General features: G+C 45.5%; 1 protein-coding gene across 6 annotated transcripts in view; it reads right to left on the bottom strand.

Annotated features, from left to right (window-relative positions):
• Nucleotides 1–26,205, bottom strand: part of CNKSR3 (CNKSR family member 3) — a 125,268-nt gene that overhangs the window by 30,071 nt on the left and 68,992 nt on the right. For all 6 annotated transcript variants that reach the window (XM_008263718.4, XM_070073365.1, XM_070073362.1 and 3 more), the window contains exons 5-12: nt 22,467–22,508; nt 19,830–19,949; nt 17,954–18,013; nt 13,759–13,827; nt 13,010–13,159; nt 4,737–4,861; nt 2,134–2,342; nt 1,573–1,662 (exon numbers count right to left, since the gene is read on the bottom strand). In XM_008263718.4, coding sequence (XP_008261940.1) covers nt 1,573–1,662; nt 2,134–2,342; nt 4,737–4,861; nt 13,010–13,159; nt 13,759–13,827; nt 17,954–18,013; nt 19,830–19,949; nt 22,467–22,508 — 865 coding nt within the window. The remainder of the gene's footprint in view (nt 1–1,572; nt 1,663–2,133; nt 2,343–4,736; nt 4,862–13,009; nt 13,160–13,758; nt 13,828–17,953; nt 18,014–19,829; nt 19,950–22,466; nt 22,509–26,205) is intronic.

Below are 26,205 nucleotides of genomic sequence, written 5' to 3'. Positions count from 1 at the left end.
TAAAGAATTTATTTCTACTTGTTTAAAAAGTAGACCAGGGGCCAGCACTGTGGTATAGTGGGCTGAACCTCTGCCTGCAGCACCAGCATCCCATATGGGCACCCGTTCAAGTCCCAGCTGCTCCACTTCCAATCCAGCTCTCTGCTATGGCCTAGGAAAGCAGTAGAAGATGGCCAAGTGCTTGAGCCCCTGTACCTGCATGGGTGACCCAGAAGAAGCTCCTGGCTCCTGGCTTCAGATCAGCCCAGTTCTAGCTGTTGCAGCCATTTGGGGAAGTGGACCAGCAGACGGAAGACCTTTCTCTCTGTCTCCCCCTCTCTCTTTGTCTGTAACTCTACCTCTCAAATAAGTAAATAAAATCTTAAATGTAGACCATTAATGGCTATGGCCTTCTTTGTCTGACAGTCCTGATCAGGTATGAATTTACAACTGCTTGTATTAGCAGTCTTACCAGTGCACCTGAATGGCACTGCGCCCTCTCCAGGCTGCATGACAAGGACCACCAGCACTGTGGCAGAACCCGCTGTCCTTCCCAAGGCCACGACTCTCAGCCTGCAGATGTCAGCCCCGGCATGTCCTTGTGCTTGTGGACTGGTGTGGGGATCCACTGGCTGTCAGGATTTCTTCAGACAGCTTTATGGAAAAGATCCATGAGGACAGCCTCCAAGAATCTGTACGTGGAATCTTCACCGACCCAGTAAGAATTCAGGACTCTGAGAGTCCCACAGCCGTGCCCCACTTATGCTTTAGCAACAGACTGCTTTGTACAAACTTTGGCGGTTAACACCATGAGGGTCAGGCACCCTCAGGAATTGGAAGCTTGTGGCCATCAGGCACACACGAATCCTATATAAGACATAACCTTGGCCGGCACCACGGCTCACTAGGCTAATCCTCTGCCTGTGGCGCCAGCACCCCAGGTTCTAGTCCTGGTTGGGGTGCCGGATTCTGTCCCGGTTGCTCCTCTTCCAGTCCAGCTCTCTGTTGTGGCCCGGGAAGGCAGTAGAGGATGGCCCAAGTGCTTGGGCCTTGCACCTGCATGGGAGACCAGGAGGAAGCACCTGGCTCCTGGCTTTGGGTCGGTGCAGCACACTAGCCACAGCGGCCATTTGGGGGGTGAACCAACGGAAGGAAGACCTTTCTCTCTGTCCCTCTCTTTCTCTGTCTAATCCTGCTTGTCAAATAAATAAATAAATAAATAAGAATAAGACAACCTTGCTTGACCCTTATCACAAAGCTGGCGGTACTGTCTGCAGAGGATTTCAAGAGAAAGCGTTATCACATCTGATCACTTTCCTCTCCACAGCTCCTGATGTACCTGTGTGCACCCATCCTGTCTCACCTGCAACCTTTCTAAAGCACACAGCGCTCATAGAGATGTATCGTCACTAAGCGGATTACGCATGATACAATTCTTCAATTCCAGAAATACACAGGATCTTAGAGACTGTCATCACTCTTGACTTCATGGATGAGAAAATAGGACTCTGAAAGGCTAAGCACCTTCTCCAGTTACTGTAACACATTTACAAATGAGAGTGACATGAGCCCTGGATCTCTGATGAAACGTACCTTTCCTCCCGTGACCTCGAGGTCTGGCGAAAGGGTCCACGATCCCCATCCAGTTCCCATCTGCAGGCATGGACAAGGGCCGGGGCTTGCCTTGGAGGGATGAGAAGGGAGTGGCATCACTGACTAGTCTGGGGACTTTAAAGATTCTTCTCCTTAAACTTAGACCCCACAATGTCACACCCACTAAAGCGGAAGCAACTTTAAAACAAGCAAAGTATTTTCAAACACTGTATTTCACCACAAGCAGTGAAGACAGAGGCAGAGTAAACTCGAATCTGTGCGTCTACAGAGACAAGCAACTCCAGAGCTAAGGCCCTGCAAGTTAAAACCATGCAGTGATCTCACACAGCTGGACTTGGATGCCAGGCAGATGACGACTCACCAGGCATTGCTTCAGAGAGAAGCATAAAGGTCTCATGCTTAGAATTTCATTGAGGTTTATGTTTTCCTCGGATTACCCTTAAAGTCTGCCAAATCCATCCAACAACTCCAAATAAGGAAGGGGGTGGGGAAGAGAAGCAGAAGCAAACAGCGGAACAAAACAAGCACTTGGAAACTAACCATAAGATGGTGTTTTCTCTCTCATTTTTGTGGGCAGGAGATTGGTTTCCACAGAATACCCAGGCAACTGATCAGAGTCTGCAATGGTAAATCTTCGTCTTCGGCTCTCTTGGTCCAAGACGGAATTTGGGGACTCTGAGCCCTTGGGAGCAGGCAATGGCTGTTTACACTTACCAAATCCTCCGTAAACAAAGCTCCCGCTCTCCTCCCTGGAAGATAATGCACAATCGTTAGGATGCCACCTCCAACATGCGCAGAAAAACTGAGCTCCTTTGCCACCGGGGGGAAATGCAATCCTAGTTGCTCCTCAAATAGATAGAGATCCTTATGTTAAATAAGAGCAAATATGATGACCCTATTAAATGAGGGTAATGCAGTGTTTTTCCACTTATGTCTACATCTAGCTGGTCCCAATACACCTTTGAAAAGCTCCAGTTTTCCTGTGTTTCTGCCCTGTAGCTGAATCTCCTATTATCTACAGGACCCATGAGTTAAGGTATGAGCTACAAGCCATTTTTCACATGCCAAGAAGTGTCTTTGCCAAAACCCAGCAAAGGAAACTCTTGGCCTGTAGATTTGAGAATCATATCAAAAAGTAAAAAAGGACCTTTATAGTAACCAATGAAACATGACTTTTTCTGAACTAAGTATTTTTTTCTGAACTAACCCACCAAAGTAGGATCACCAATTCCATCCTAACATCATCTAAATGTTGATTTAGAATAAAATTTCAATTTTAGTTAGGTCCACGTAACTAGCTGGTTAAGTGTTTTGCATTTAGTAAATTCTGTTGGGCAACCAGTACCACAACTACCAGACGCACATAACCAGCTGAGTCCCAAAGCAATATCATGATCAACCTTGCCAGAGTATGGTGTTCCTATGGCAGCCTGCTGCCCTGGTACCCCTCCTGCTCAAGAATCTGTCTCCCTTTACACCCATGAACCAACACACAACTCCCCCATCCACAAAGCTATTACTCTCTTGTAATCCATTTGCATTCTTTATTCCCCACAAAATGGCCTTCATCAGTGGCATCTGTGTGTGTGTAGGTCCACATGCGTCTCTCCCCCAAGTCCATACAAGTCCCAGTTTCAATTCTCCCTCACCATGGACAAACCCCTTCCTTGCCACTACTTCTGTGACCCGTCACTGAGGCCCAGCCAAGGAGGGAATCTCTGACATTTCTGATAGAACAGGCCCCACAATGGTAGTCAGCGAACCTTGCTCTCTGTGTGCAAATGCAATGGTGACCTGTAGCTTTAGATCCCTTAGGACCCAGTGGCCACATGACTGTGGTCTGTAAGAACAGGGACGAGGCCTGCCCACCACCCAGAAAGCCCCTGATCACTGGAGGTTAATTCTCCACGTGCTATAATTCGTAGCACCTCACTGTCATAAATTCAGCCTGAACCTCATCTTACGAAATATTACAGCTTAATGATGTGTTTTTCAATTTATTCTTGAAGAGCTGAAGGAGACCCCGGCAGGTCTCTGGAGGCCAGAACTGCATCTGTTTTGTGTCAGGTACTAAAGCAGGCCCTGTTCTCAGTTAACACAGGCTGCAGACAGGAGCCCCCTTCTCCAGTCCCAGCAGTGTCAGTAAACAGAGAAGTTGCTCTCAGCAAGCCCGGAGCACATGTAAATCCACAGACTCTATCCAGGAGGACCACATACACTACGCCACATAACATTTAAGACAGCCGGTGAGAAAGCAACTGTGTGCATACTTTATTTGCATGTGTGGGGTATTTATTCAGAGGGAGGCCATATGTTTTGGGTCCCTTGTCACAATGACCCTGCTGGGGTGTGCAGTAAACAGAAGAAAACAACTATGTTTATGAATTCAGAGTGGTCGGAGCTGTGGTGTATCCTCACAGGCCTCCACCTATGATGCTGGTATCCCATATGGGCACTGGTTTGAGTCCCAGCTGCTCCACTTCTTATCAAGCTCCCTGCTAATGTGCCTGGGAAAGCAGCAGAAGATGGCCCATGTGCTTAGGCCTCTGCACCCACCTGGGAGACCCAGAAGAAGCTCTGGGCTCCTGGCATTTAGGCCATCTGGGGAGTGAACCAGTGGATGCAGGATCTCTTTCCCTCTCTATAACTCTGCCTTTCAAATAAACAATAAACCTCAAAAAAGCAAAGAATTTATAGTACACACACACACATACACGAAAAGTCCACACCTACACTCACGTGTTTTTTTTCTAAGTTCTATGAAGAACCCATCTCTCACCACCATCAAGCTGTAACTTTATTGTCATCCACACAAAAGATGGATTTATGATGGGGTTAATGAAACCTCAGCTACAGCGACTCCCAAACAACCTCTTCTAAGGTCCCAGCAGAAGGGTGTCCCTGTTCACAAGGGAGATTTCTTTGTATTTTTCCCCGAAGAGGCCCCTCCTCACCAAACAGCGCCCCAAGGCCGCAACACCCAGCTCCACCCCTGCACTCGCCCTGCGCTAAGACGGATCTACCTTCTCCCACCTGTTTCTGCTGCCGCGCGTCCTCTCTCAAGACCCAGGGGTCTGTGCCCCACTTCACTGGCAGTCACACAAACAGGAGGCACACACACCCCGCGGGCGCAGGCGACATACCGAGGCGAGTAGGGGACGGCCGGCGGCGGGGGGATGTACAGGTCCAGGATGGCGGGCTTCTCCTTGGTCAGTGAGGTATCCATCGTGCCCTCAGGGGACTGGGTTGTCGTGGGCGGAGGCGAGGTCTGAAACAGGCACCAGGCCCAAAAGAGGAGAGGTCACCTCGGAGGCCCTGGCACACCTGTGCCTTCCCCGGAACCACCACCAGCCGTGCGCAGAGCGGGGCTGGGCCGTGCCAGTGCTTCTTGGACCAGCAGCATTTGGCTTCCTCCCTTCTGGGAGACGCTCAGCGCCTACTGGGGGCTTTGAAAGACAGGGCGGTGCAAAGCCAAGGCTCCAGAGCCAGGCGTCTGGGTTATTATGATTCCAGCTCTGAGCAAAGCACTGAAATATCCAGGCCTCAGTGGTACTGACAATGCCTCCCACAGAGTCTCAGTGAGGATTAACTCAGCGCATGAAAATCACTGGCAACACCACTGCGTTGTAGGAACAGGGCTTGGAACTCCCACGGGCTGGTATGATCCTGGCTGCACCTCTTATAATCTCTGTGTCACAGCACAAACCACTCAGCTTATTAGTGTTGCATCCGTGAAATGGGAATAAGTAGTGAGGAGGACAGAACCAACACAGGGGAGCAATGAGAATTCAGAGCGGAAACACGTGCAAAGCACTTAGGACCTTGTGTGTCACGAGGTATGAACGGACTTCAGAAAGTCCATAGAAACGCATATTATGAAAAAACTACGCACAAACTTCAAAGAGTGTTTTTGCACCAAAATAATTTACCTTTTAATTTCATTTTTCATTAACTTTGTGAAGTCCCTTCATATGCAACTTGTACTATTTTAGTTTTATATATATACATATATATACATATACTCACACAATTATAAAAATTCAAAATCCGCATTGCTTAATTTAATTATATTGTTGGTTTCAAAATACCTATGCTTTAAAATCTTCCATGAGATGTTCAGTCTTATCCCTTCTACAGTCTAGAAACAAAGATGAACTTTTTCTAGCTGGTAAAGGAAAAGTAGGGAATCTTAAGGTCAAGGCATGGGAACACATGGTTAAGGCCAGTGAGAAGTGCTTTGGTCCTGGGTGGGCACAAATTTCCACCTTTAAACTGACCTAGGGCTGGCTGTGAATGAAGACCACCCCAGAACAAGAAAGGCTATGAACTGGACTCCAAGATTGGAAGGACTGAGAGCCAGCATGCAGGCAGCTAGAAGTGGCCACAGGAGACGCATGGAGGGACAGTTTATTTTCAGGAGAGGCACCTAGGTCTTGGCACTTGTCTTAATCATAGCACAATCTCCCTATCCTGGAGCTCAGTCACTGCCCCATGATCTGTCCATGTCCCTCAATACGTAATTGACAAGCACCTGAATGTCAATCTTTACCATGTCTGAAAACACAAGGCCAGGACCCAGACTCTCAGAAGCAAAAGTAAATTAGAGGGCCGGTGCTGTGGCCTAGCAGGTAAAGCCACCACCTGCAGTGCCGGCATCCCATATGGGGGCCGGTTCGAGACCCAGCTGCTCCACTTCTGACCCAGCTCTCTGCTATGGCCTAGGAAAGTAGTAGAAGATGGCCCAAGTCCTTGGGCCCCTGAACCCACATGGGAAGACTGGGAGGAAGCTCCTGGTTCCTGGCTTCAGATGGGCACAGCTCCAGCCTTTGCAGGCAATTGGGGAGTGAACCAACAGATGGAAGACCTCCCTCTCCCTCCCTCCCTCCCTCCCTCCCTCTCTCTCTCTCTCTCTCTCTCTCTGCCTCTCCCTCTCTCTGTATATCTCTGACTTTAAAATAAATAAATAAATCTTAAAAAAAAAAAAAAGTAAATTAGAGCAGGTGCACAGGACAGCTACTCCCAGACAACTCCAGTGTTGATGGCTATGTTATCAGGAGCCCTCATTTATCCTGTGGCCTAAAAACATAATGAATAGCACCATTCTGGTGAAGGTACAACACTAATGATGTTGAAAAGACTGAAAGCAAAGCACAGAGAAATGCCAAGGGTTGGGGGCTGAACAAGTCTACAGAGCTTTGTCTACCATGGTAGAATCTTCTGAAAATGCCTGGACACGTTGCAAGAACACCCGGGAGCCTCTGTGAAATGATGGCAGTTTATCTCCCTGAGTCAAAAGCAAAACCAGGTGTCTACGTCTCTCCGGTCACCTGCTTGCCAAACTGCAGTCACTAGAACTTGGCAGGCAAACCCAGAGAAAATCAAAGAGTGTTCCTTCTAGATCCAACATGGGAAGTGAGATACACAGCAGACCCATAGAATGGCAGATGTCCTAAACAGCACTCTGGCCTCAGAATCCGCCCTTAAGGCATGCGGTTCCGGCTGAAAAGCCCATGAGAGTATTTCAGGCATGGAAAGCCAAGACACTCTGGGGGGGGGGGGGGGACCTAAATGAAAGATCTCCACGAGTGAGATCCCAGTGGAAAGAACGGGTCATCAAAGAAGGAGGTACCTTTCTCTGAAGGGAGGAGAGAACTTCCACTTTGACCATGGCCTTGTCTAAATATGATCAGAGGCGGTGGACTCAAAAGGCTTCCATAGCCTTGGCAGCTCATGACAAGAGCCTAGGGTGATTACTGATGCCATAAACAAGAGTGTCAATTTGTTAAGTCAACAACAGGAGTCACTGTGCACTTACTCCTCATGTAGGATCTCTGTCCTTAGTGTGCTGTACATTGAGATTTAATGCTATAACTAGTACTCAAACAGTATTTTTCACTTTACGTTTCTGTCTGGGAGCAAACTGTTGAAATCTTTACTTAATGTATGCTAAACTGATCTTCAGTATATAAAGAGAATCGAAAATGAATCTTGATGTGAATGGAAGGGGAGAGGGAGTGGGAAAGGGGAGGGTTGCGGGTGAGAGGGACGTTATGGGGGGGAAGCCATTGTAATCCATAAGCTGTACTTTGGAAATTTATATTCATTAAATAAAAGTTAAAAAAAAGAAAAAGAAAGAAACAGAACAACTGGAACCCAGACTAGGAATCAAAAGACACTCTAATATGGGAGGTCAGGATTGAAAGGGACACCTTAACCCAAAGCATTACAACCCAGACCCCAATTTAGAGATTCTTATAAGTCTAATCTAAAATTCTCTTCATAGGAAATGGTGAGTGTCCCCAGACTACAAAGCTGGTGTTTTGACTTATGGCCTGTTCATGGTAGCCTTCATTAAAAAATACACAGAGGAAAAAAAAGAAGAGTGTTCCTTCTAGAATGAATCTCCAGAAGTCAGGGGGCTAACTAGCCTGTTCTTAAAAATAAGTTTCAGGCTGGCGATGTGGCATAGTGGGTAAAGCTACTGCCTTCAGTGCCGCATCCCATATGGGCATCGGTTCTAGTCCTGGTTCTTCCACTTCTGATCCAGCTCTCTGCTATGGCCTAGGAAAGCAGTAGAGGATGGCCCAAGTCCTTGGGCCCCTGCACCCACGTGGGAGACCCAAAAGAAGCTAATGGTTCCTGGATTCAGATTGGCGCAGCTATGGCCATTGTGGCCAATTGGGGAGTGAACCAGCAGATGGAAGATCTCTCTCTCTCTTTCTCTCTCTACCTCTCCCTCTCTCTGCCTCTCCTCTCTATCTGTGTAACTCTGACTTCCAAATAAATAAATAAATAATTATTTTTAAAAAAATGTTTCATTTACGTTCTGAACATATCCACATGGATTCTGCTTTATTACGTGAAACTCTGTTAGGCTTACCCACTTGCCATCTCTGCCTTCCGAACGGCTTTCCTAACTTTCCAACTCCTGTCAGCACCCAGGGTTCCGGGCACACTGACGCCTGTTTCTCCTTCACCTGGCTGATCTTCCTCACCTCTGACCTAAGGCCTTCTCTGAGAGTTGACTAACAAATAGGAGAATGGGGCTTAGGAAGATTACACCCCTTGACTGAAGCCCACAGCTGAAAAGTGAGAGCTGAGATTTGAACCCCAGGCGTTCAGCCCCAGCGCCAGCCTCATCACCCCATGCTGTGCCACCCTGGGCCTCCTTTCATGTGGCATCAGCTCTGTCACCAGCCTTGCTCAGGACCATGCCACTCCACCTCCAGGCTTACACAACAGCCTCCCTGAGGTGGTTTCTTAGGTTTAGAATTTGCATGGGCTCAACTCCATCACCTCAAAGTCCACATGTTCCAGGCCTTAACCCTCAGACCTCAGACTATGACTGTATTTAGACAGGATCTGTAAAGGGGTGGGTAAATTACAGCATGGTAGCCAGGCTGGGTTCTCATCCAGTATGACAGGTGTCCTTATAAGAGGAGGAGATCAGGACACAGACACACAGACAGAAGTCTGCAGACAAACAGGAAGAAGATGGCCATCAGCACGCTAAGCAGGAAGGCCTAAGGAGAAACCAGCACTGTTGACACCTTGATTCCTAACTTAACACTCAATCCATAGGACTTTATTATGGTAGCCCCGGATAGCATCATAAAAACACCTTTCAGCCTGTCCCCTGTGGGATGAAGTAGCCTAGAATTCCATCTGCCACGGAACCAGCTGCACCAACCAGTCCAACTTTACCTCCCCCATCCTCAGCTCCAGGGAGTCCAAGCTGCTCATTCTTTGTAGAAGGGGCTGTAGAGCCCATCCAGAGTGCCAGGACCACCCCCGTCTGCCAGCGCTGTCTCCCGGGGCAGGGACATCAGAGCCTGAGCTGTGTGGTTACACCAGGATCCTTCGTCCTGGCTAACAGGCCAAGGCTAGACTTGGAGTGAGCTGGCCTTCTTGGGGCCTCCCCTCCTCCATTCTGCTTTCCTCTCTCCCTTATAAGCTTTTCCTGAAGCACACAGCCTCCAAAACTGCCTACACAAGAATCTGCATCTCGGACTCTGCTTCTAGGAGACCTTACCTAAGACTCCCCCTCGCTGATGGCAGTGAATCCACGTGGTGTGCGTGAGCACCTCCCCCTAAAGACGCACAACCAACTGCCCAAGCAAATGCCACCTCATTGGGAAGAGAGCCTTCACCTAAAACACCCAAGCCGACCTCTCCTTCAGAACCCAACACTGACCCACCATGCACTGGGTATGCATCCCAGAGAAATGAAATCAGTACATCAGGGACTGGAGTTGTGGCACAGAGGGTTAAGCTGCCACCTCCAACGCCAGCATCTCACTGAATCCCAGTTGCTGCACTTCCAAACCAGCCACCTGCTAACGTGCCTGGGAAAGCAGCGGATGCTGGTCCAACTACTCAACCCTTGTCATCCCTGTAGAGGACCTGCTTGGAGTTCCAGGCTCCTGGCTATGGCCTAGCCCAGCCTTAGCCATGGCAGACATTTTGGGAGTGAAACAGCAGTTAGAAGATCTCTTTCTCTCCCTCTCTCTTTGTAACTCTGCATTCAAATAAATATATCTTTAAAAAAAAAATAGCATGTCAAAGAGATACCTGCACTCCCATATTCCTTGCAGCACTATTCACAATAGCCTAAAGACTCAACTGAGGTGTTCATCAGTGACTGAATTTAGAAATGTACTATGGGGCCAGCGCTGCAGCTCACTTGGCTGATCCTTCGCCTGTGGCGCCGGCACCCCGGGTTCTAGTCCTGGTTGGGGCGCCAGATTCTGTTCCAGTTGCTCCTCTTCCAGTCCAGCTCTCTGCTGTGGCCCGGGAAGGCAGTGGAGGATGGCCCAAGTGCTTGGGCCCTGCACCCGCATGGGAGACCAGGAGGAAGCGCCTGGCTCCTGGCTTCAGATCGGCGCAGCGCGCTGGCCCTAGTGACCATTTGGGGGGTGAACCAATGGAAAAGGAAGACCTTCCTCTCTCTCCCTCTCTCTCACTGTCTAACTCTACCTGTCAAAAAAAAAAAAAAAAAAAAAAAAAAAAAAGGAAAGAAATGTAATATGGAGCACTATTCAGCCTTAGGAAAGAAGGGAATCCTGTCATTTGCTACAACATGGATAAAACTGGAGGACATTATGTTAAGTGAAGTAAGCCAGGCACAGAAAGACAATACTGTGTAATCTTACTTAAATGTAGAAACTAAAAAGTTGACTTCACAGAAGCAGAATAGGGGGCAGGCGCTGTGGTGTAGCAGGTAAAGCCGCCGCCTGCAGTGCCAGCATCCTGTATGGGCACCAGTTCGAGTCCTGGCTGCTCCACTTCCAATCTAGCTCTCTGCTATGGCCTAGGAAAGCAGTAGAAGATGGCCCAAGTCCTTGGGCCTCTGCACCTGTGTGGGAAGACCTGGAGGAAGTTCCTGGCTCCTGGCTTCAGATTGGCACAGCTCCGGCCATTGCAGCCAACTGGTGAGTGAATCAGCGGATGGAAGACCCCTCTCCCCCTTCTCTCCTTCTCTCTGTGTAACTCTTAAACTCTTTCAAATAAATAAATAAATCTTTTTTTTTTTTTTTATTTGACAGGTAGAGTTACAGACATAGAGAGAGAGAGACAGAGAGAAAAGTCTTCCTTCCATTGGTTCACTCCTCAAATGGCCACTATGGCCAGTGCTGCGCCAATTCGAAGCCAGGAGCCAGGTACCTCTTCCTGGTCTCCCATGGGGTGCAGGGGCCCAAGCACTTGGGCCATCCTCCACTGCCCTCCAGGGCCACAGCAGAGAGCTGGCCTGGAAGAGGAGCAACCGGGACTAGAACCCGGCATCCATATGCGATGCAGGCAGAGGATCAACCAAGTGAGCCACAGCGCCAACCCAAATAAATAAATCTTTAAAAAAAAAAAATAAGTAGAATAGAATAGTGGTTGCCACGGGCAGGAGAGATGTTGGTCAAAGGATATAAAATATCTATCAGACAAGAAGACAGAGACTTGAATATCGCTAAAAGAGCAGAATTTAATTATTTTCACCATAAATAATAAACATGTGAGATGATGCATATATTAATAGGCTTTATTTAGACATTGCAGAATGTACGTGTATTTGAAAATATTCTATTCTATACCATAAATATATATATAATTTGTACTTAATGTTTTTAAAAAACCAAAAACTATGCTGTTATTGTTGAAAACTGATTTTTGTTCTACCTTGTACTTCATGTTAATTATTTTTAATCCCCTCATCTCCCTTAAACTACACCAACAGACGTATTTCCAGCGTCTGCATCCTGAGCAAAGTTGTGACTCCACACTATACTGTTCCCCCGCGTGGAGATGGACAATAAAATCACAGGCAGTTACAAGTACACTGTAGTCTCCATCTCATTAAAGGGCATTAAAATGCCATTCCTTTGACTCTTGATCTAGGAAATAAACTCTAAGGACCAATGGCATAAAAAAGTGGTGGTCAGTGAGCAAGGTCCCCCCGAGTGTGGGCAACCAGGAGCATGTTGTTTGAAGAGAACTCACAGAGCAGCAATCACTTAACGTCAGCTCATCTTTCACCATCAAGATTGGCACTTCTAACTAAAGCCTAAACTATGTGTGATACCATTCTCCACAGGACGGAGTGCTCCATTACACCCAGCCTGCCTTGGTAACACGCTGCTAAGGACGCAACTCCATGGTCTCTCTGAGATCAGTGAGCAATGCACGCACAGTTACATGAAGACATGTTTGAAAGGAGAGAAGAGAAGGATAAACATTAACTTTTCTCCAGTGCTACAGTGATAATTCTATGGCCTGAACGCTGGTCCTGAATTCACACAGATATTTAAACCTCAGAAGTCAGTGGAACTTAAGAGGGGAGACTTATTCCAGTTACAGCATTTGGAAGCTGGCTCAGCGGGAGGTCCTGAGCTCACTGGGGATATGCCCTGGGGAGGGGGTTCCTAGAAAGAACTGGGCCAAGGCACCTGTTTACTGGCTCCCATGTCATCCATCTGCCTGCACCCCACCACTGCCACCCTCACCAATGGCCTCCAAAACCATGGGCTGAATAAACTCTCTTTATGAAGTTAACTTTCTCAGGGATTTCATGGTAGCGACAACCAGCTGACTGACACACCTGGAAACATCTGTACCACACAGCCAATATGGCAACACGGGCCAGATGTGAATATTCAGACCAGGAAGGTGACTGGTGAGACTGGAGAACTTCTCATTCCATTTACTTAAACTGTCGTACATGGCTAGAAGCTACCACACTGTCACTACAGATCTACAATGTGTAGTCTCATAACATAAGAAAACTAAAGCATCAACTCTTTTAGGATGATCAGGTCATCACACACCAACTCCTGAAACCCACCACCTGCAACTTTTCATCGTGACAAACCCACCCAGAGATGCTGGTCACTGCTGAAGCGAGACAAAGGCCCACAGGGACCAGCGGTACCTGCACGAGAGGCGGCTTCCACCGCAGGTTCTTCAGGGGAGCCGGCGTGAAGTTGAAGAAAGGACCGGAGGGCCGCCTCTTGAGCAGTAACACGACTCCAGTGGGATTCTCCCTCAGCTTCCTGACCAGGTTTTTCAGTTGCCAACCCACCTTCAGAGCAAGCAAATGAGGAAGGAAGACTTAGCTCATGAGACTGAGATGATCAAACCTAGGACATCGCAATTAGTAAAGAGGGAGATACAAATATGCAGATGCAAACGTGTTCCTCTTAGCACTACTTACTCTAGTGGCAAAACTGGATATGAATTTCAAATTAAAAAAAAAAACAATATGGCTTTAGATTTCACTGAAAGTTGTAAAGGAGAAACTTAAGTCTCAATACACATAGGCAGGTGTTTGGCAGAGTAATGATTAAAATCGCCACTTGAGATGCCAGCATCCTGCATCGGAGTGTCTGGTCTGTATCCCAGCTCCTCTGCTTCCAATCCAGTTTTCTGTTAATGTGCAACCCAGATGCACAGATGGCAGCTCAGGTACTTGGGTCCCTGGAACCTATGTGGGGGACTCAGGCTGAGATCCAGGCTCCTGGCTTCACCTTGGTCCAGCCTGGCTAACACAGGCACTTGGGGAGTGAACCCGCAGGTGAAAGGTCTTACTGTGTATCTCTTTCTTCCTGTTCCTCTGCATTTAAAAAAAAAAAAAAATGAAAACCAATACACAGACATTTAGGTAATCAATAAACAACTCACCACGGTTTGTCGATTAACTTGAATGACTTCGTCACCAGCATGAATCTTCTGAGACCTGTCTGCAGGAGACTATGGAAACAAAGAAACCGTCTTAATTTCCTACACCTTCTATTGCTTCTTTCACTCTTCTGTAGGCAACTAGCAACAGAAATAAAGTCTTCTCTGTAAAAATAAAACGATGCATGTTGGTCCCCTGGGACTACACAGTCTACGGATCCTGACATATAGATGCTGTTATCTAATTAGTTTCTGTTATAATCCCCAATCTGTCAGCCACAATAGTCAGCTTCATCGAATCTGTCAAGGAGGGTCAACAGAAATTCTATGTCTTTGAAGAATTTAATTCTTTTCACACTCAAAATGAAGGATCTTTCAGTATCAAAACAAAGTCCAGACTTTATTCCCCCCTACAAATAATACCTTGCTAATAACAAAAACATAACAAAAATAATAACAAAAGCATAAATGGATATCATCTGTTTGTCAAATATTTTGTCCATAGTATTCCTGTTCATATAAGCAACTCAGAATTCCCTATGCTTTAATCTCACATTGGCTTGGGCGTTTGGCCTAGCAGTTAAGATGCCAGTTCAGACACAAGCATCCGGCATCAACCCAAGGGCAGAGAACCTGGGTTCAGCACTCACTCTTTCTCCTGACTCCAGCTCTCTGCTAATGCAGACCTGGGAGGCACCAGTGATGGCTCCAGCAGCTAGTTTTCTGCCACTCATGTGGAAATCCTGGATTGAATTCCAGCTCCAAGTTTTGACCCCAGCCAGGGGCTTTTATAGGCATTTGGGGAGTGAAACAGAGGATGAGCACTCACTCACTCTGTGTGTGTGTGTGTGTGTGTCTCGTATATTAATGAATTAAAAAATCTTTGTTTAAATATCTCATATGACCAAGAAAAGAAGAGAGGATAAATCTTTTATTTCAAATTCTAACCAAATATTACCTAGGCCAGAGTATTTAATTTTGTAACTTAAGTAATGGGTTGAATTTTCAAATAATTTACCACTGCACTTTAAGAAACTGCGCCTTTGAACATGGGGAGGAGGGGTAACACTTAAGACATGCTTACTGACTTTTCTCACTCCGTTGTTGTAGCAGGCTCAACAAGGAACTGGGCAGCAGCTCTAAGCTGTAGCAACAGGCTTTGTGCGTAAGGCACAGGTGACTGTGAGGGTTAATTTTAAGAGCATTTCACCTGCTGCCACAACTGGCATGCCTCACCTGAGACACCAGCAAGCTGAGCACCACAGGGAGATGCGCTCTCTTGACTCTCTCTCTCAAGTCACTGCAAAAGAGTACGTTTACTGATGCTCCTTTCTGTCCCTGTATATTGGATGCTTAACTCATAGTCAGAGACCTACTGGGCTAAGTATGCGCCTATCAGTAAAGTCTGGTCAATCTTCCCTGGTAAAGGATTCATTTTGGGTACACTTCACTTTGTAAGCGATGGCCCAGAGGCTTGGAAGGTCCTCTTTATAGACTTGCAGTCCTAATAAATAAGCACCCATGTCCTGCATTGACTTCCCTTCCCAAGGATCCTGATGCAGTGACTTCTCAAATGTCCTACCCAGTGACTAAGAGTTGTGCCTGGCAGAACCCTGGTAAAAAGAGAGCTTGATACCAAAATTCTCCATCGGGCAGTAGCTCTCGCCTAGCTTCATCCTGAGTTGGACTACTGACAAAATGGTGCTTGTCTGGTTTGCTGCAGAAGGGTGATGACCTGGAGAATAATGTGCTCATTCTTCAGAGGCTAATCTAATACCCACCTCATCTTCGGGGTGGAGGATACAAGTACCAAGGGGCCTGTGTCAAGACTCCTGTCCAGATCAAGGAAATCAGATAGAGAATCAGCAGACACAGACAGCATGACCTGGGAATGAGCCTGACCTCTCAGGTGCATTCAAAGAAATGGGCTGGAGGTCTGAGAATGCCCTCCTGCCATTCTGACTCCAAGACACAGGAATATGGAGACAATTCACTTGGGAACGCAGTAGGCAGCTTCCACCCACCCGCTCCCACTCACCATCCTGGGCTTCCATGAGAACATTCTGACTCTGAAGTCACAGCCTCTTTAAGTGACAGCCGGAAAGCTGACCCAGAGCTGGCAACTTCTCCTCCCATTCAAGTATAAAATGTCCAACATGAAGTGCAAAACATCAAGATCAGGCTCTTGGGAAGTGGGCTCTACCTACTTCCTAGTCTCGTCTACAAGGCGCCCAGTGTCCCAGTGTCCCACACATGGCAGGGACTCAACAAATGTCAGGTAATGACTGAAGCAATGAGTGACATTCTACACTAGATTTTCAGATGGCATAGGACAGGTTTTCTTTTTTATCTTTACAATATTTCTTTAAATTTTATTTATTTGTTTATCTGAGAGTAGAGAGAGAATAGGCAGACAGAGTTCCCGTCTGATGGTTTACTTCCCAAAGTGCCCAGGGGCCCCTCGTTGGGACAAGGCCAAAACTGAGAACAGAGCACTCTGGCCAGATCTCCTGTGTCAGGGACAGGAACACAATTATCTGAGCCACCATCTGCTGCCTCCCAGGCTCTGCGTGAGCAAGAAGCTAGAGTGAAGATAGAACCAGGTATCCAACCTAGGCACTCCCATGTGAGACGCAGGCTTCTTAAACAACATCTTCTCCTTTACGCTAAAGAGTTACCCTTTCAAATTCATCTTTAACCAACGGTAACCACCTCTCTTTTGAGACCCTCCATACAGTGCTCTGTGGGTGCATTAGGATAGAATATATCCAAGCAAACCCTGAGTCTGTCACCCAATGTCATGATTCTAGCAGGAATAGAAAAGATACAGAGGATGTATCATTAACGACATCTGACATTCCATTCGATTCATAGTACATTTGTTCAGTTTCTCATTTCAACTCCTTAAAAACGGAAACGACATCCACCATCCTTCTGAACAACCCATCCAACTCCAGAACAACACACTGACTGGTGGTATGAGAGCATGTTTTTGCGATGGTTGAGCAGGATCTTACCAGGTCTCCGACAAGGACCAATGGCAAATCATACAATGCATCATGTAGCTTTTCTTCCTTTAGCCCCCATCCCCAACATCAAAGCACCACTTCCTGTGCTGTTGCTACTGCCCACCAGGTGACACAATATAAAATTCCTAGTTATTCTCACTGTAGCTCACCAGGGCATGCTTAGACACTACCATCTTCTACTCATTCATCTGCCAGAACCACACAATTGATTTATAATTCACTGACTGCCTTAAGCAATGTCATTTTCTTACTGCAGAAACTGTGCTTATCACACTCATCAAAGCCCATGCCATTTTCTTTTATCCAAGCAGCTCAAGTTCAAATTTAGACAAGTGTTCCCAACAAACAAATTAGCAAAGTAGCTACCCAAATATCCCTGCTCATCCCTAGCTGACTCTGGGTTGATTAAATAGATTAATTAACACGCAGACACAGAGAAACCGTTCAAATGTTTGTAGCTTCATATCAATGTCATTGAAACGTAGGCTACAAGAAGAAAGCATTCAATCAGCTGTACTTTTTAACAAATTCTACAAATTTGTCTAGCTTAATTTTTATAAAAATGTTTGAGGGGCAAAAGAACACTGCATGTAGCAGAATTCCCAAAAGGAAGTAAGCAGTACATAAAAGTTTCACATAATAGAAACAGACCTGTTTTTCTATTCAAAGGATTGGGAGGAAGGAGGGAACAAAATTTTAAATCATGCCAAATATCATGAAATACAACTCTAAAAAGAATCTGTCATCCAAAAATCCTAAAATAGTTGCTTTGGAGACACATAAAAATCCCATTAAACAAGCCAAAAAAATTACATTTTACACATATGGACACCAACCCCAGTTCTTTGTAAGAGTGAGTCTAACAACAAAGAGATCTTGGTTTTTCCATTTATGTCTTAACCCTTCTAGGGTCAAAAGGAATAGTTAACTGTATGGTGGGAGGTAAAAGTGGGCAAGATGTGTGAACAATAAAGAGTAAGAAAGAACAATTTAAATAGTAAACTGACAATAGCTGGTAACAAGCAGTACTTTATCCACAGAAGTAAACAAAACAGGCCCCGGTGCTCTGAGTGCAGATAACAAAACAGTATGCACACACTGAAATGAAAACACACAGCAATTCTGTTCACACATGTAACAGCTTTTACATTGAACGGACATACACTTACATTTTCTGTGGTTCCAGTAATCACATGCAGCCCATCATAGGTCGACTTTATGTACATGCCCTAGAGTGAGTGAGACACAAATATATTAAGTCATTTCAACTTTGAGAGGGGGAACTGTCACTGGGACTTGAACTGTAAAACATTACAGTCCCTGCAAATCAACACTCACCAAGAGGCTCCTGAGACACTGTGAAACAAGATCCAAAGGGCAGTGAAGGGGAGCTAAACAAACTGAAATACTAGTGAATGGATCCCACATGAGATCTCTTTGATATTCTAATTTGTGTACCAGGCGTGTAGAATTTTGCCACAATTCTGGGGATGAGGGAGTTTTCTCAAACCTGCTACATGAGTGAAGAATTTCAGACAAAGGCCGCTCTTTCCTGCTCTTTCGTTCAGTTAAATTTAGTGTTCATAGCAACTGTAGGATGATTTATTCAAGACATCAATAAGCCAGACCAGGATGCACCAACCCAGATTGTTACATGACTTAACCTAAGGAGCTGATGACTAACAGACACCCACCCATTTAAGGAAAGCAGAGAGGTGAACAGGCTCCCTCCCAGCAGGCCCAGTGGGCAAGCTCAGAGGAGAATGCTGTCTTGTTGAGGAAGTATTTCTGCAGGGAGACAGATCATATACAAAATCTGTGTGTTAAACTGTTATAACGGGCAGAGAGTGCAACCTAACAGAGCAGAAAGCAGGTGCTCATGCTGTTATGTAGTTATTAATGAGGAGCCTCCTCAGGAATCATTTTGACCCTGAACTTGGCCGGGCTCAGCCACCTAACACCACTCCATACTGACCATCTCAACTACTAAGGCCCCCAAGGTTCTCCACAGCCCCTCAGGGTCTGTGACTTTCATTCACTGAGTCTATCAGCTTCTCTAGTACACAGAGCCCTCCCCTCCCAGGACTCTACCTGTCTAACTCTACCATCTGAAACGGCAACTCCATTGCTGCCCACTCAGAGCCTACACCTGCTCCCACACTGGACTACAGACTCCAGGAAGTCCTCTCTGTTTAAACTGTTACAACATATCATTTACTTTGGAGGCAAGCAGTATCAGTTGGCACATTTCTACTAAGAATGAAGGTTTGTGGACATTCACTTGATTTTTGTTTGCCCATCTAAGAGCAGAGGCTGCCTTAATCCTCCCCACAGCTACCCACAGTCTACACCCCTGTCCTCCTCCTCCTCCTCCTCCTTCTCTTCTCTCATCCCTCCCCCACCCACCAATACCAGCAACAGCAGCTCCAGCCACCAATCAATGCCCACATCTGGTACGCTCCACATAGGGCACTGGGCATCCACCAAGCAACTGAACACTTCCCACAGCCCTAGCAGGAAACTGACTCAAAGCCCCTGGGCTCATCAATGGACCTCACAGCTTCTTCACACAAATTTTAGTCAATTAATGCTATAAGGACATGTGCTGGGAACTGGGAGGTCCCCCTGTATGTAGTCTCTGGGTCTATTATTATAAATATACATGATTTATAAAACACTTTCCAAATTTAAAGAAGTTCTCACACACATCCTTAACACCAATAGACTTTCAGAGTAGATGTGAACCCAGATTTCATCTCTGCTTTGTGTAAATGTTCTTTCTTTTCTTGCATCACTAAGTCTTAAATAAAGCTGTTAAATCATTGTCTTTGGAATATAAGTACAATGTATTTATTTTTATACTTTGAAGATAAAAAAATATATACCAACAGAGTTCAAGGTAGCAAATTCTTAAGTACATAACAGAAGGCAGTTTACCTTTAATTCTACCTTTTCAGAATCACATAAGAAGGAATTCTTTAAAAACTTTAGTAAATGACAGTGTGTGGTGTTTGAAAATAAAATGAGCATTATTAGAATTCTTACCAGGCCTTCCCCAGGCTTAATGTTTGGTAAGTGAACTTCCTCCAGGCACGCACACTGGCTCATAACAGGATCCCTCGTAGAGCGGATTGTTTTGTCACAGATGCCATTTAAAACCTTGACCTAGAATTGGACGGGCAAATAGGGAGGGAAGTTCAATCATTAACAGGTTTTACCTCAAGCTGATTTTTAAAGAAATGCCCTTCACCTGTAAGCTTTTGCTCTGGCTGGCAATCGTTCTGATAATTCTGCTCAATGAACGCATGGCATCTGGACTCAGTGTTTGCAGTCGTGGGAATGCACCACTATTCCAGCTTTGGTTAAAAAGTGCAGCTTTAACATTAACTCCTCAATGACCATGGAAGGGACCAGGCTGGAAAGAAATCCCCTTCCCCCCATTAGGGAGACTCATCCACTGCCAGCCCCTGGTGTGGCTTTTTGGGGAGGGCACACGTTGTCTGAATACGAAATACCAACAAGACAAAAAAAAATATCTTTTGGCCTATATCAGTTTTTTTTTTTTTTAATAGATTTTGCTTTCTGGAGAAGTTTTTAGGTTTAAAGAAAAAAAAGGAGCAAAAAGTTCATTGAATAGCCATTTCCCCTAGAATTAACATCTTGCATTGGCAGGGTACATTTGTTACAACAGATGAGCCACCACTGAGAATTATTATTAACTGTAGTCTACGATTTAAGCACCCTTAGTGGTGAACACCACAGGTTTTGCCATATGCCCAATGTCAGGCACCCATCATTACAGTGTCATACGGAATAGTTTCACTGCCTTGCATATGCCCTGCACTTGACCTCATTATCATCTCCCCTACCCCACCATGAACCCTCAGCAGCCACTGGTATTTTCAGTCTGCATGGTTTAGTTTTTTCCACAATGTCAAACACTTGGAATGATACAGCATATCACCTTTCCAGTCTGGATTAAGTTTTTTCCACATTTTTTCACAACTTGATAACTCATTTATCTGTACTGCAGAATAATAATCTATTCTATGAATGTGATAACTTATTTATCTGCATTGCTACTCTGTTCTATGAACATCCCAGTTTGTTTATCCATTCACCTATCCAGAGACAATTGGTTGCTTCCAATTTGGGGCAATTATAAACAAAGCCGCTATAAAATTCTATGCAGATTTGCGTGGACATAATTTTTCAGCTCTTTTGGGTAAATGCCTCAGAGTGCAACTATGGGGTGGAATAGTAAGAATGCATTTAGTGTTGTAAGGACCTGCCAAAGTGTCCTGGAAGCTGCAAGCACTATCTTGCATTCCCTCTAGGGAGATATAAAAGTTCCCTTTGCTCCATGCCTCTGGCGGCACTTGGTGCTACCAGTATTCTGGATTCCAGGCACTCTATTAAGTGATATCTCCTTTGTTGTTTTCTTTTGCAACTCCCTAATTACAAATGCTGTAGAACATCTTTTCATATGCTTATTTGGCATCTGTATACCTTCTTAGGTGTAGGGCAGTTCAGATCTTTTGTCTACATTTAATTGGGCTGTTTGCTTTCTTACTACTGAGTTTTAAGAGTTCTTTGTGTATTTTGAATACAAAGCCTTCATCTCAGATGTGTTTTGAAAATATTTTCTCCAACTCTGAGGCTGGCTTACCTTTTCATTCTCTTGGCAGTGCATTTCACAGAGCAGAGGTTTTAATTGTAATGAAGCTACATTATCAGTTTTTCCATCATGGATCATGCTTTGGGTGTGCTATCTAAACACTCATCACCAAACCCAAAGGCACCTGGATTCTTTTCCCATGTTATCTTCCATGAGCTTGAGAGTTTTGCATTGTACATTTAGGTTTATGAATGTCCTGGTGATGACTCACCTTCTCCAACTGACAGAGCAAAACTCTAAGGAGCCACTGTGAGGAGCCCCAAGCGGTCTCCATACAGAAGTCACAGGTGGGGTTGCTATGTGCAGCATTTCCCCAGTCAGGTACATCTAAACTTTCCAAATTAAACAACCAAAGGAATCAGGAAATTCCAAAGAGCGCTTTTTCATTCCAAGGGGGAGAATCTTAGAAGTGACACTTTCTACACTCCTCAAATTTGTTTAGCCTTCCTATTTATGGAAAATATATTTATAGCAGTTTCATTGCTAAATTCCTCAACATTAGGAGGAGGAAGGCCTTATCAAAAGAGCACAGACTGGCTTGTGTCAAAAGCAGGAAGTGATGATGAATAGCAGCAAACTGCCCTTTCAACAGTCATGGGACATCCCCCTCTATCTAATGGCTTCTGCCAAGATTTTTTCTTTTTTTTTTTTTAGCCAGTTGGGCGGAACATGAAATGTGCACATCAATTGTATCCAAATTTTATCTGCCTGGGCAGCAACTAATGTAGAAGGGTATACTGACTAAATGTTCAGAAGGAAAAAGAAAGCAAAACAGAGACCCCAATATAGCAAATTTAAGCAAAGGAATTCTCACGTTGGCTGATCTTATTAAATAACTCTTCCTCCTCTCCTTCTCCCTGAATTAAAAAGACCAAGATCCCAAAAGCCAGTCTTTCAAGGTCTATCCCAAAGGAATTAGTCTGCATTTACTTCAATTAATGTGATTCTTTCTCATTACCTTCCAAAAAAGGGATTTTATAGTAACTTCTAGAACAAATCCTTACCACAGTTAAAACTTTGTCCTCCATTTCAGCTACAAGGCAATCCTAAAGAAGGGGAAGAAGAAAAAGACAACTAAGTAGAAAGAATTAAAAAACTATGACAACCCGTTGGCTTGTCTTCTGGGTATCTCCTGGAGCCCACAAGGCCTCTGACTCCCATCTCCTCAGCCTGGGCAGCAGAGAGAGGATGGGCTGACATTTATCTTGTCCTAAGGCCCCGCTCCCTGCTGACCCAAGAAGCTTATCATCCAAGGAATCCATAAATTTGACCAATTATTTAATTTGAAAGCCTGTAAAGTTCAAGAATTGAAGTCCACCCACTGTCCACAAGGTCCAGAGATCAGTAAATCAGAAGGCCAAGTCCAAGAAACCTGACAATGGCTCCCAATGTGACCCTAGGCTCAGCCAGCAGTGAGCCAACCAGCAATGCGCTAGCTCTGGGCCTGCCCATGAGAACAGCTTTCAAATAAGGGCCTGAGTAAACTCAGCCACAAAAGTTTATTTTAAGCACCACTGAGATTAAATCAGATATTTTAGTCCTTGATAGATGAAAAAAGCTTAACAAAACATTCATTAACACACTGCCAAAAAGTGGTCCTGAGGTATGCTATTGATGACATTAAAAAAAAAAAAACTGGAATGCAAAGCATTATTTACTCAGCTTAAGAACAAAAGACTTGGAACACTGTACGAACAGGGTTAGCTGATTACAGGACTCACCATTGTCCCATGGAAAAGCCACCACTGTGAAATGTTCACAGTTAACCTAGAACTGTCTACAGCAGAGAACTCCCACATACACAGCAGGGTACATGCTGAAGAAAAGTGAGAGGGACTGGGTTCTTTACTGTTTATCCAGCACCGTTCAGTGTAACCCCTAACTGGGACGACCTTAAAGAAAACGCTCATTACTCTATGCACGTGGAAAACATTCATCAACTCAGTTGGAAGTGCCAGGCAAAGATGTTCTTTTAAACCAAACCATCCCTTTACAACTCTCATTGGCACAGGCATGGCTGCTAATTTCTACCATATGTGATTTAATAATCACACTTTGTCTTCTTTAAAATATTTTTTATTTTCTCTACTAGATTAAAATGTGGGAAACAATAATTGTTACTCTACTGTCCCCAAAAATATACTGACTCACTGGAAAATAACAGCACAGGAGGAAAACACTTAAAAAAAATTCAGAAATGTATTTTCACATGGGTGAATGTTATGGAAATTCAAATTATAGGAGCAACTTCTCCAAACTACAAAGAATTACAACTCAGAGATGTGCTTTTCTGCCTTTATCTCGTGCATGAAACTTAACTACCAACTACTATTATGGCTCTTCCCTTACTAGTACTGTCCAGTAGTACCAAATGGAGAATTTAGAAAAACAGATTTATGCAGCCTTGTGCTAGAAACATAACTGATGATTTCTGCCTGTGATCTTTCATCACAAATCTCAGAACGATCTCAGTGCTGTCTTCCTGAGGTCACCGTCACTCAGAGACAAGGGCACCTCAGTGCACCAGGGTCCAAGAGAGAGCCAAGTTCAAGGTGTGGCTGCATGGTCCCCTAGCAAACAGGTTTCCTGCCTTGTGACGGAGCTCTCCTGCCTCCCACGCTATTCAAGTCCAAGTCCACATGTGAAAACGCCTGTGTCTTACCTTCCCCACCACAGTGACCGTAGGGAAAGTTCCCACACCCATTCCCACTCAGAGGAAGCAGCTGCGGGCGTGACTTCACATTGTTTGGCACAAACGGAAAAAGAGGTACTAGGACCATGTGACCCCTGGTGAGTCAGACAGGGAGGCTGCTCTTCGTTAGTCCTCAGTCACCTGGACCAGCAGGAACAGCGCAGCCTAACTGGCAGACGCCCAGCCTGGGACGTCAACCCTGCCTGCATCTCCTGCTCCCTCTTCTTACTGCACAGCCTGGGAAATGCGGTGAACTCCTCCGTAGAACGGGTCGGTCACCAAGCCTGTCTTCGATAGCTTACCCCCATGACACACGCCAAGCACGCGGTCACATCTGGGACACAATCCACACTCAGGATCGGTCTTTTCCACCTCTGCTTCCCTGGGCATCGCTCCACTCGGTCGTCTGAGGCTCACACATGGCTCATTCCCCTATTTCTTCCCAGGTTGCAACTCGGTGCCTGCCACTTCCGTATGGCTACTTTGGTTTCCACGTCACCACAACAGGAAAACAGATTGGAAATATACTTCGCGATCCCTCCCTACCTTGATTTCCTTCATCTGAAATTATAGTCCAAGCCAGGCAGGAGGGGCTGGCGCCATGGCTCACTTGGTTGATCCTCCACCTGTGGCGCTGGCATCCCATATGGGCACCGGGTTTTAGTCCCGGCTGCTCCTCTTCCAGTCCAGCTCTCTGCTGTGGCCCAGGAGGGCAGTGGAGGACGGCCCAGGTGATTGGGCGCCTGCACCCGCGTGGGAGACCAGGAAGAAGCACCTGGCTCCTGGCTTCGGATTGGTGGGATGCCGGCCGTAGCAGCCATTTGAGGGGTGAACCAATGGAAGGAAGACCTTTCTCTCTGTCTCTACCTCTCACTGTCTAATTCTACCTGTCAAATAACTTAAAAAAAAAAAAAAAAAGCCAGGCAGGAGGATCAATTGCTGCACTTGGAATGCAGCTCTTGCATTCTTAAAAGTATGCAGATCCCAAGTGTGTGTGTTGGGGGGTGGTGAAGTGGTGATAGTTCTCCTTCTGATTTATAAATTACAGTTGAAAGGAGGGATGCAGAGAATTTGGCAAGAAAGGAGGAAATGTGGCAATAAGTAGGAGAGACAGGAGAAGAGGAAATGAGCAAATCCTTTCTTCATAGACAGAAACACAAAGAATGAAGGCTCAGGAGAACTCGTCCTTCCGCACTGGGCGGAAACAGATAGCTTTTACTCCTTCAGCTCCCAGGTAAAAGGAATAAATGAACAGAAGAGAGTCCTCTTCCCCAAAACACAACAGATCTTCCCAAGAGGCAGGAAGCCAGCATGAAGAGTCCTGGCACCCTGAACCCCACGTTCACCCGCCTGACATCTCCGACAGGTGCCTCCGTGTGTGCTCTCGTGCACAAACACTGGGATGAAGCACCGTGTTCTTCCATCACCAGAGAAGACAAATGCTCACCAACATCTAAACACCTTTCTTGGCCTTAGTCCAGGAAATGACATCCCCGTGTACATTCACATATTGTCAACTTTAATCCTTAAAACCATTAACTTTGGGGCCAGCATTATGGTTCACTGAGCTAAGCTGTTGCTGCAACATTCCCATCCCTTATGAGCTCTGGTTCAAGGCTGGGTTACTGCACTTCTGACCCAGCTCCCTGCTAATGCACCTGGGAAGGCAGTGCATGATGGCCCAACTTCTTGAGTCCCAGACATTAACGTAGGAGACCCAGATGGAGTTCAAGACTCCTGGCTTCAGCCTAGCTCAGCCCTGGCTGTTGTAGCCATTTGAGGATTTAACCAGCAGATTGAAGATTATCTATCTATCTATCTATCTATCTATCTATCTATCTATTTTTCTCTCTGCCTTTAAATAAAGCTTTTAAAAAAAAACATTAACTTTAAAATAAAAAAAAAAAAACACCAGAAAGTAAGAGCAACATATTTGTTTAATTCCTCTCCTCAATCTATCAACTTTGGTTCCAGAAAACTGGTACAAAGCAAGATTTTTATATTTTCTACTACAGTCTACTCTTTTAATACATTATATCTTACCTCCCACC

This window comes from Oryctolagus cuniculus, chromosome 5 (genome assembly GCF_964237555.1).
Source record: "Oryctolagus cuniculus chromosome 5, mOryCun1.1, whole genome shotgun sequence".
NCBI classification, from domain to species: domain Eukaryota; kingdom Metazoa; phylum Chordata; class Mammalia; order Lagomorpha; family Leporidae; genus Oryctolagus; species Oryctolagus cuniculus.
This window is presented reverse-complemented; position numbering and strand designations above follow the sequence as displayed.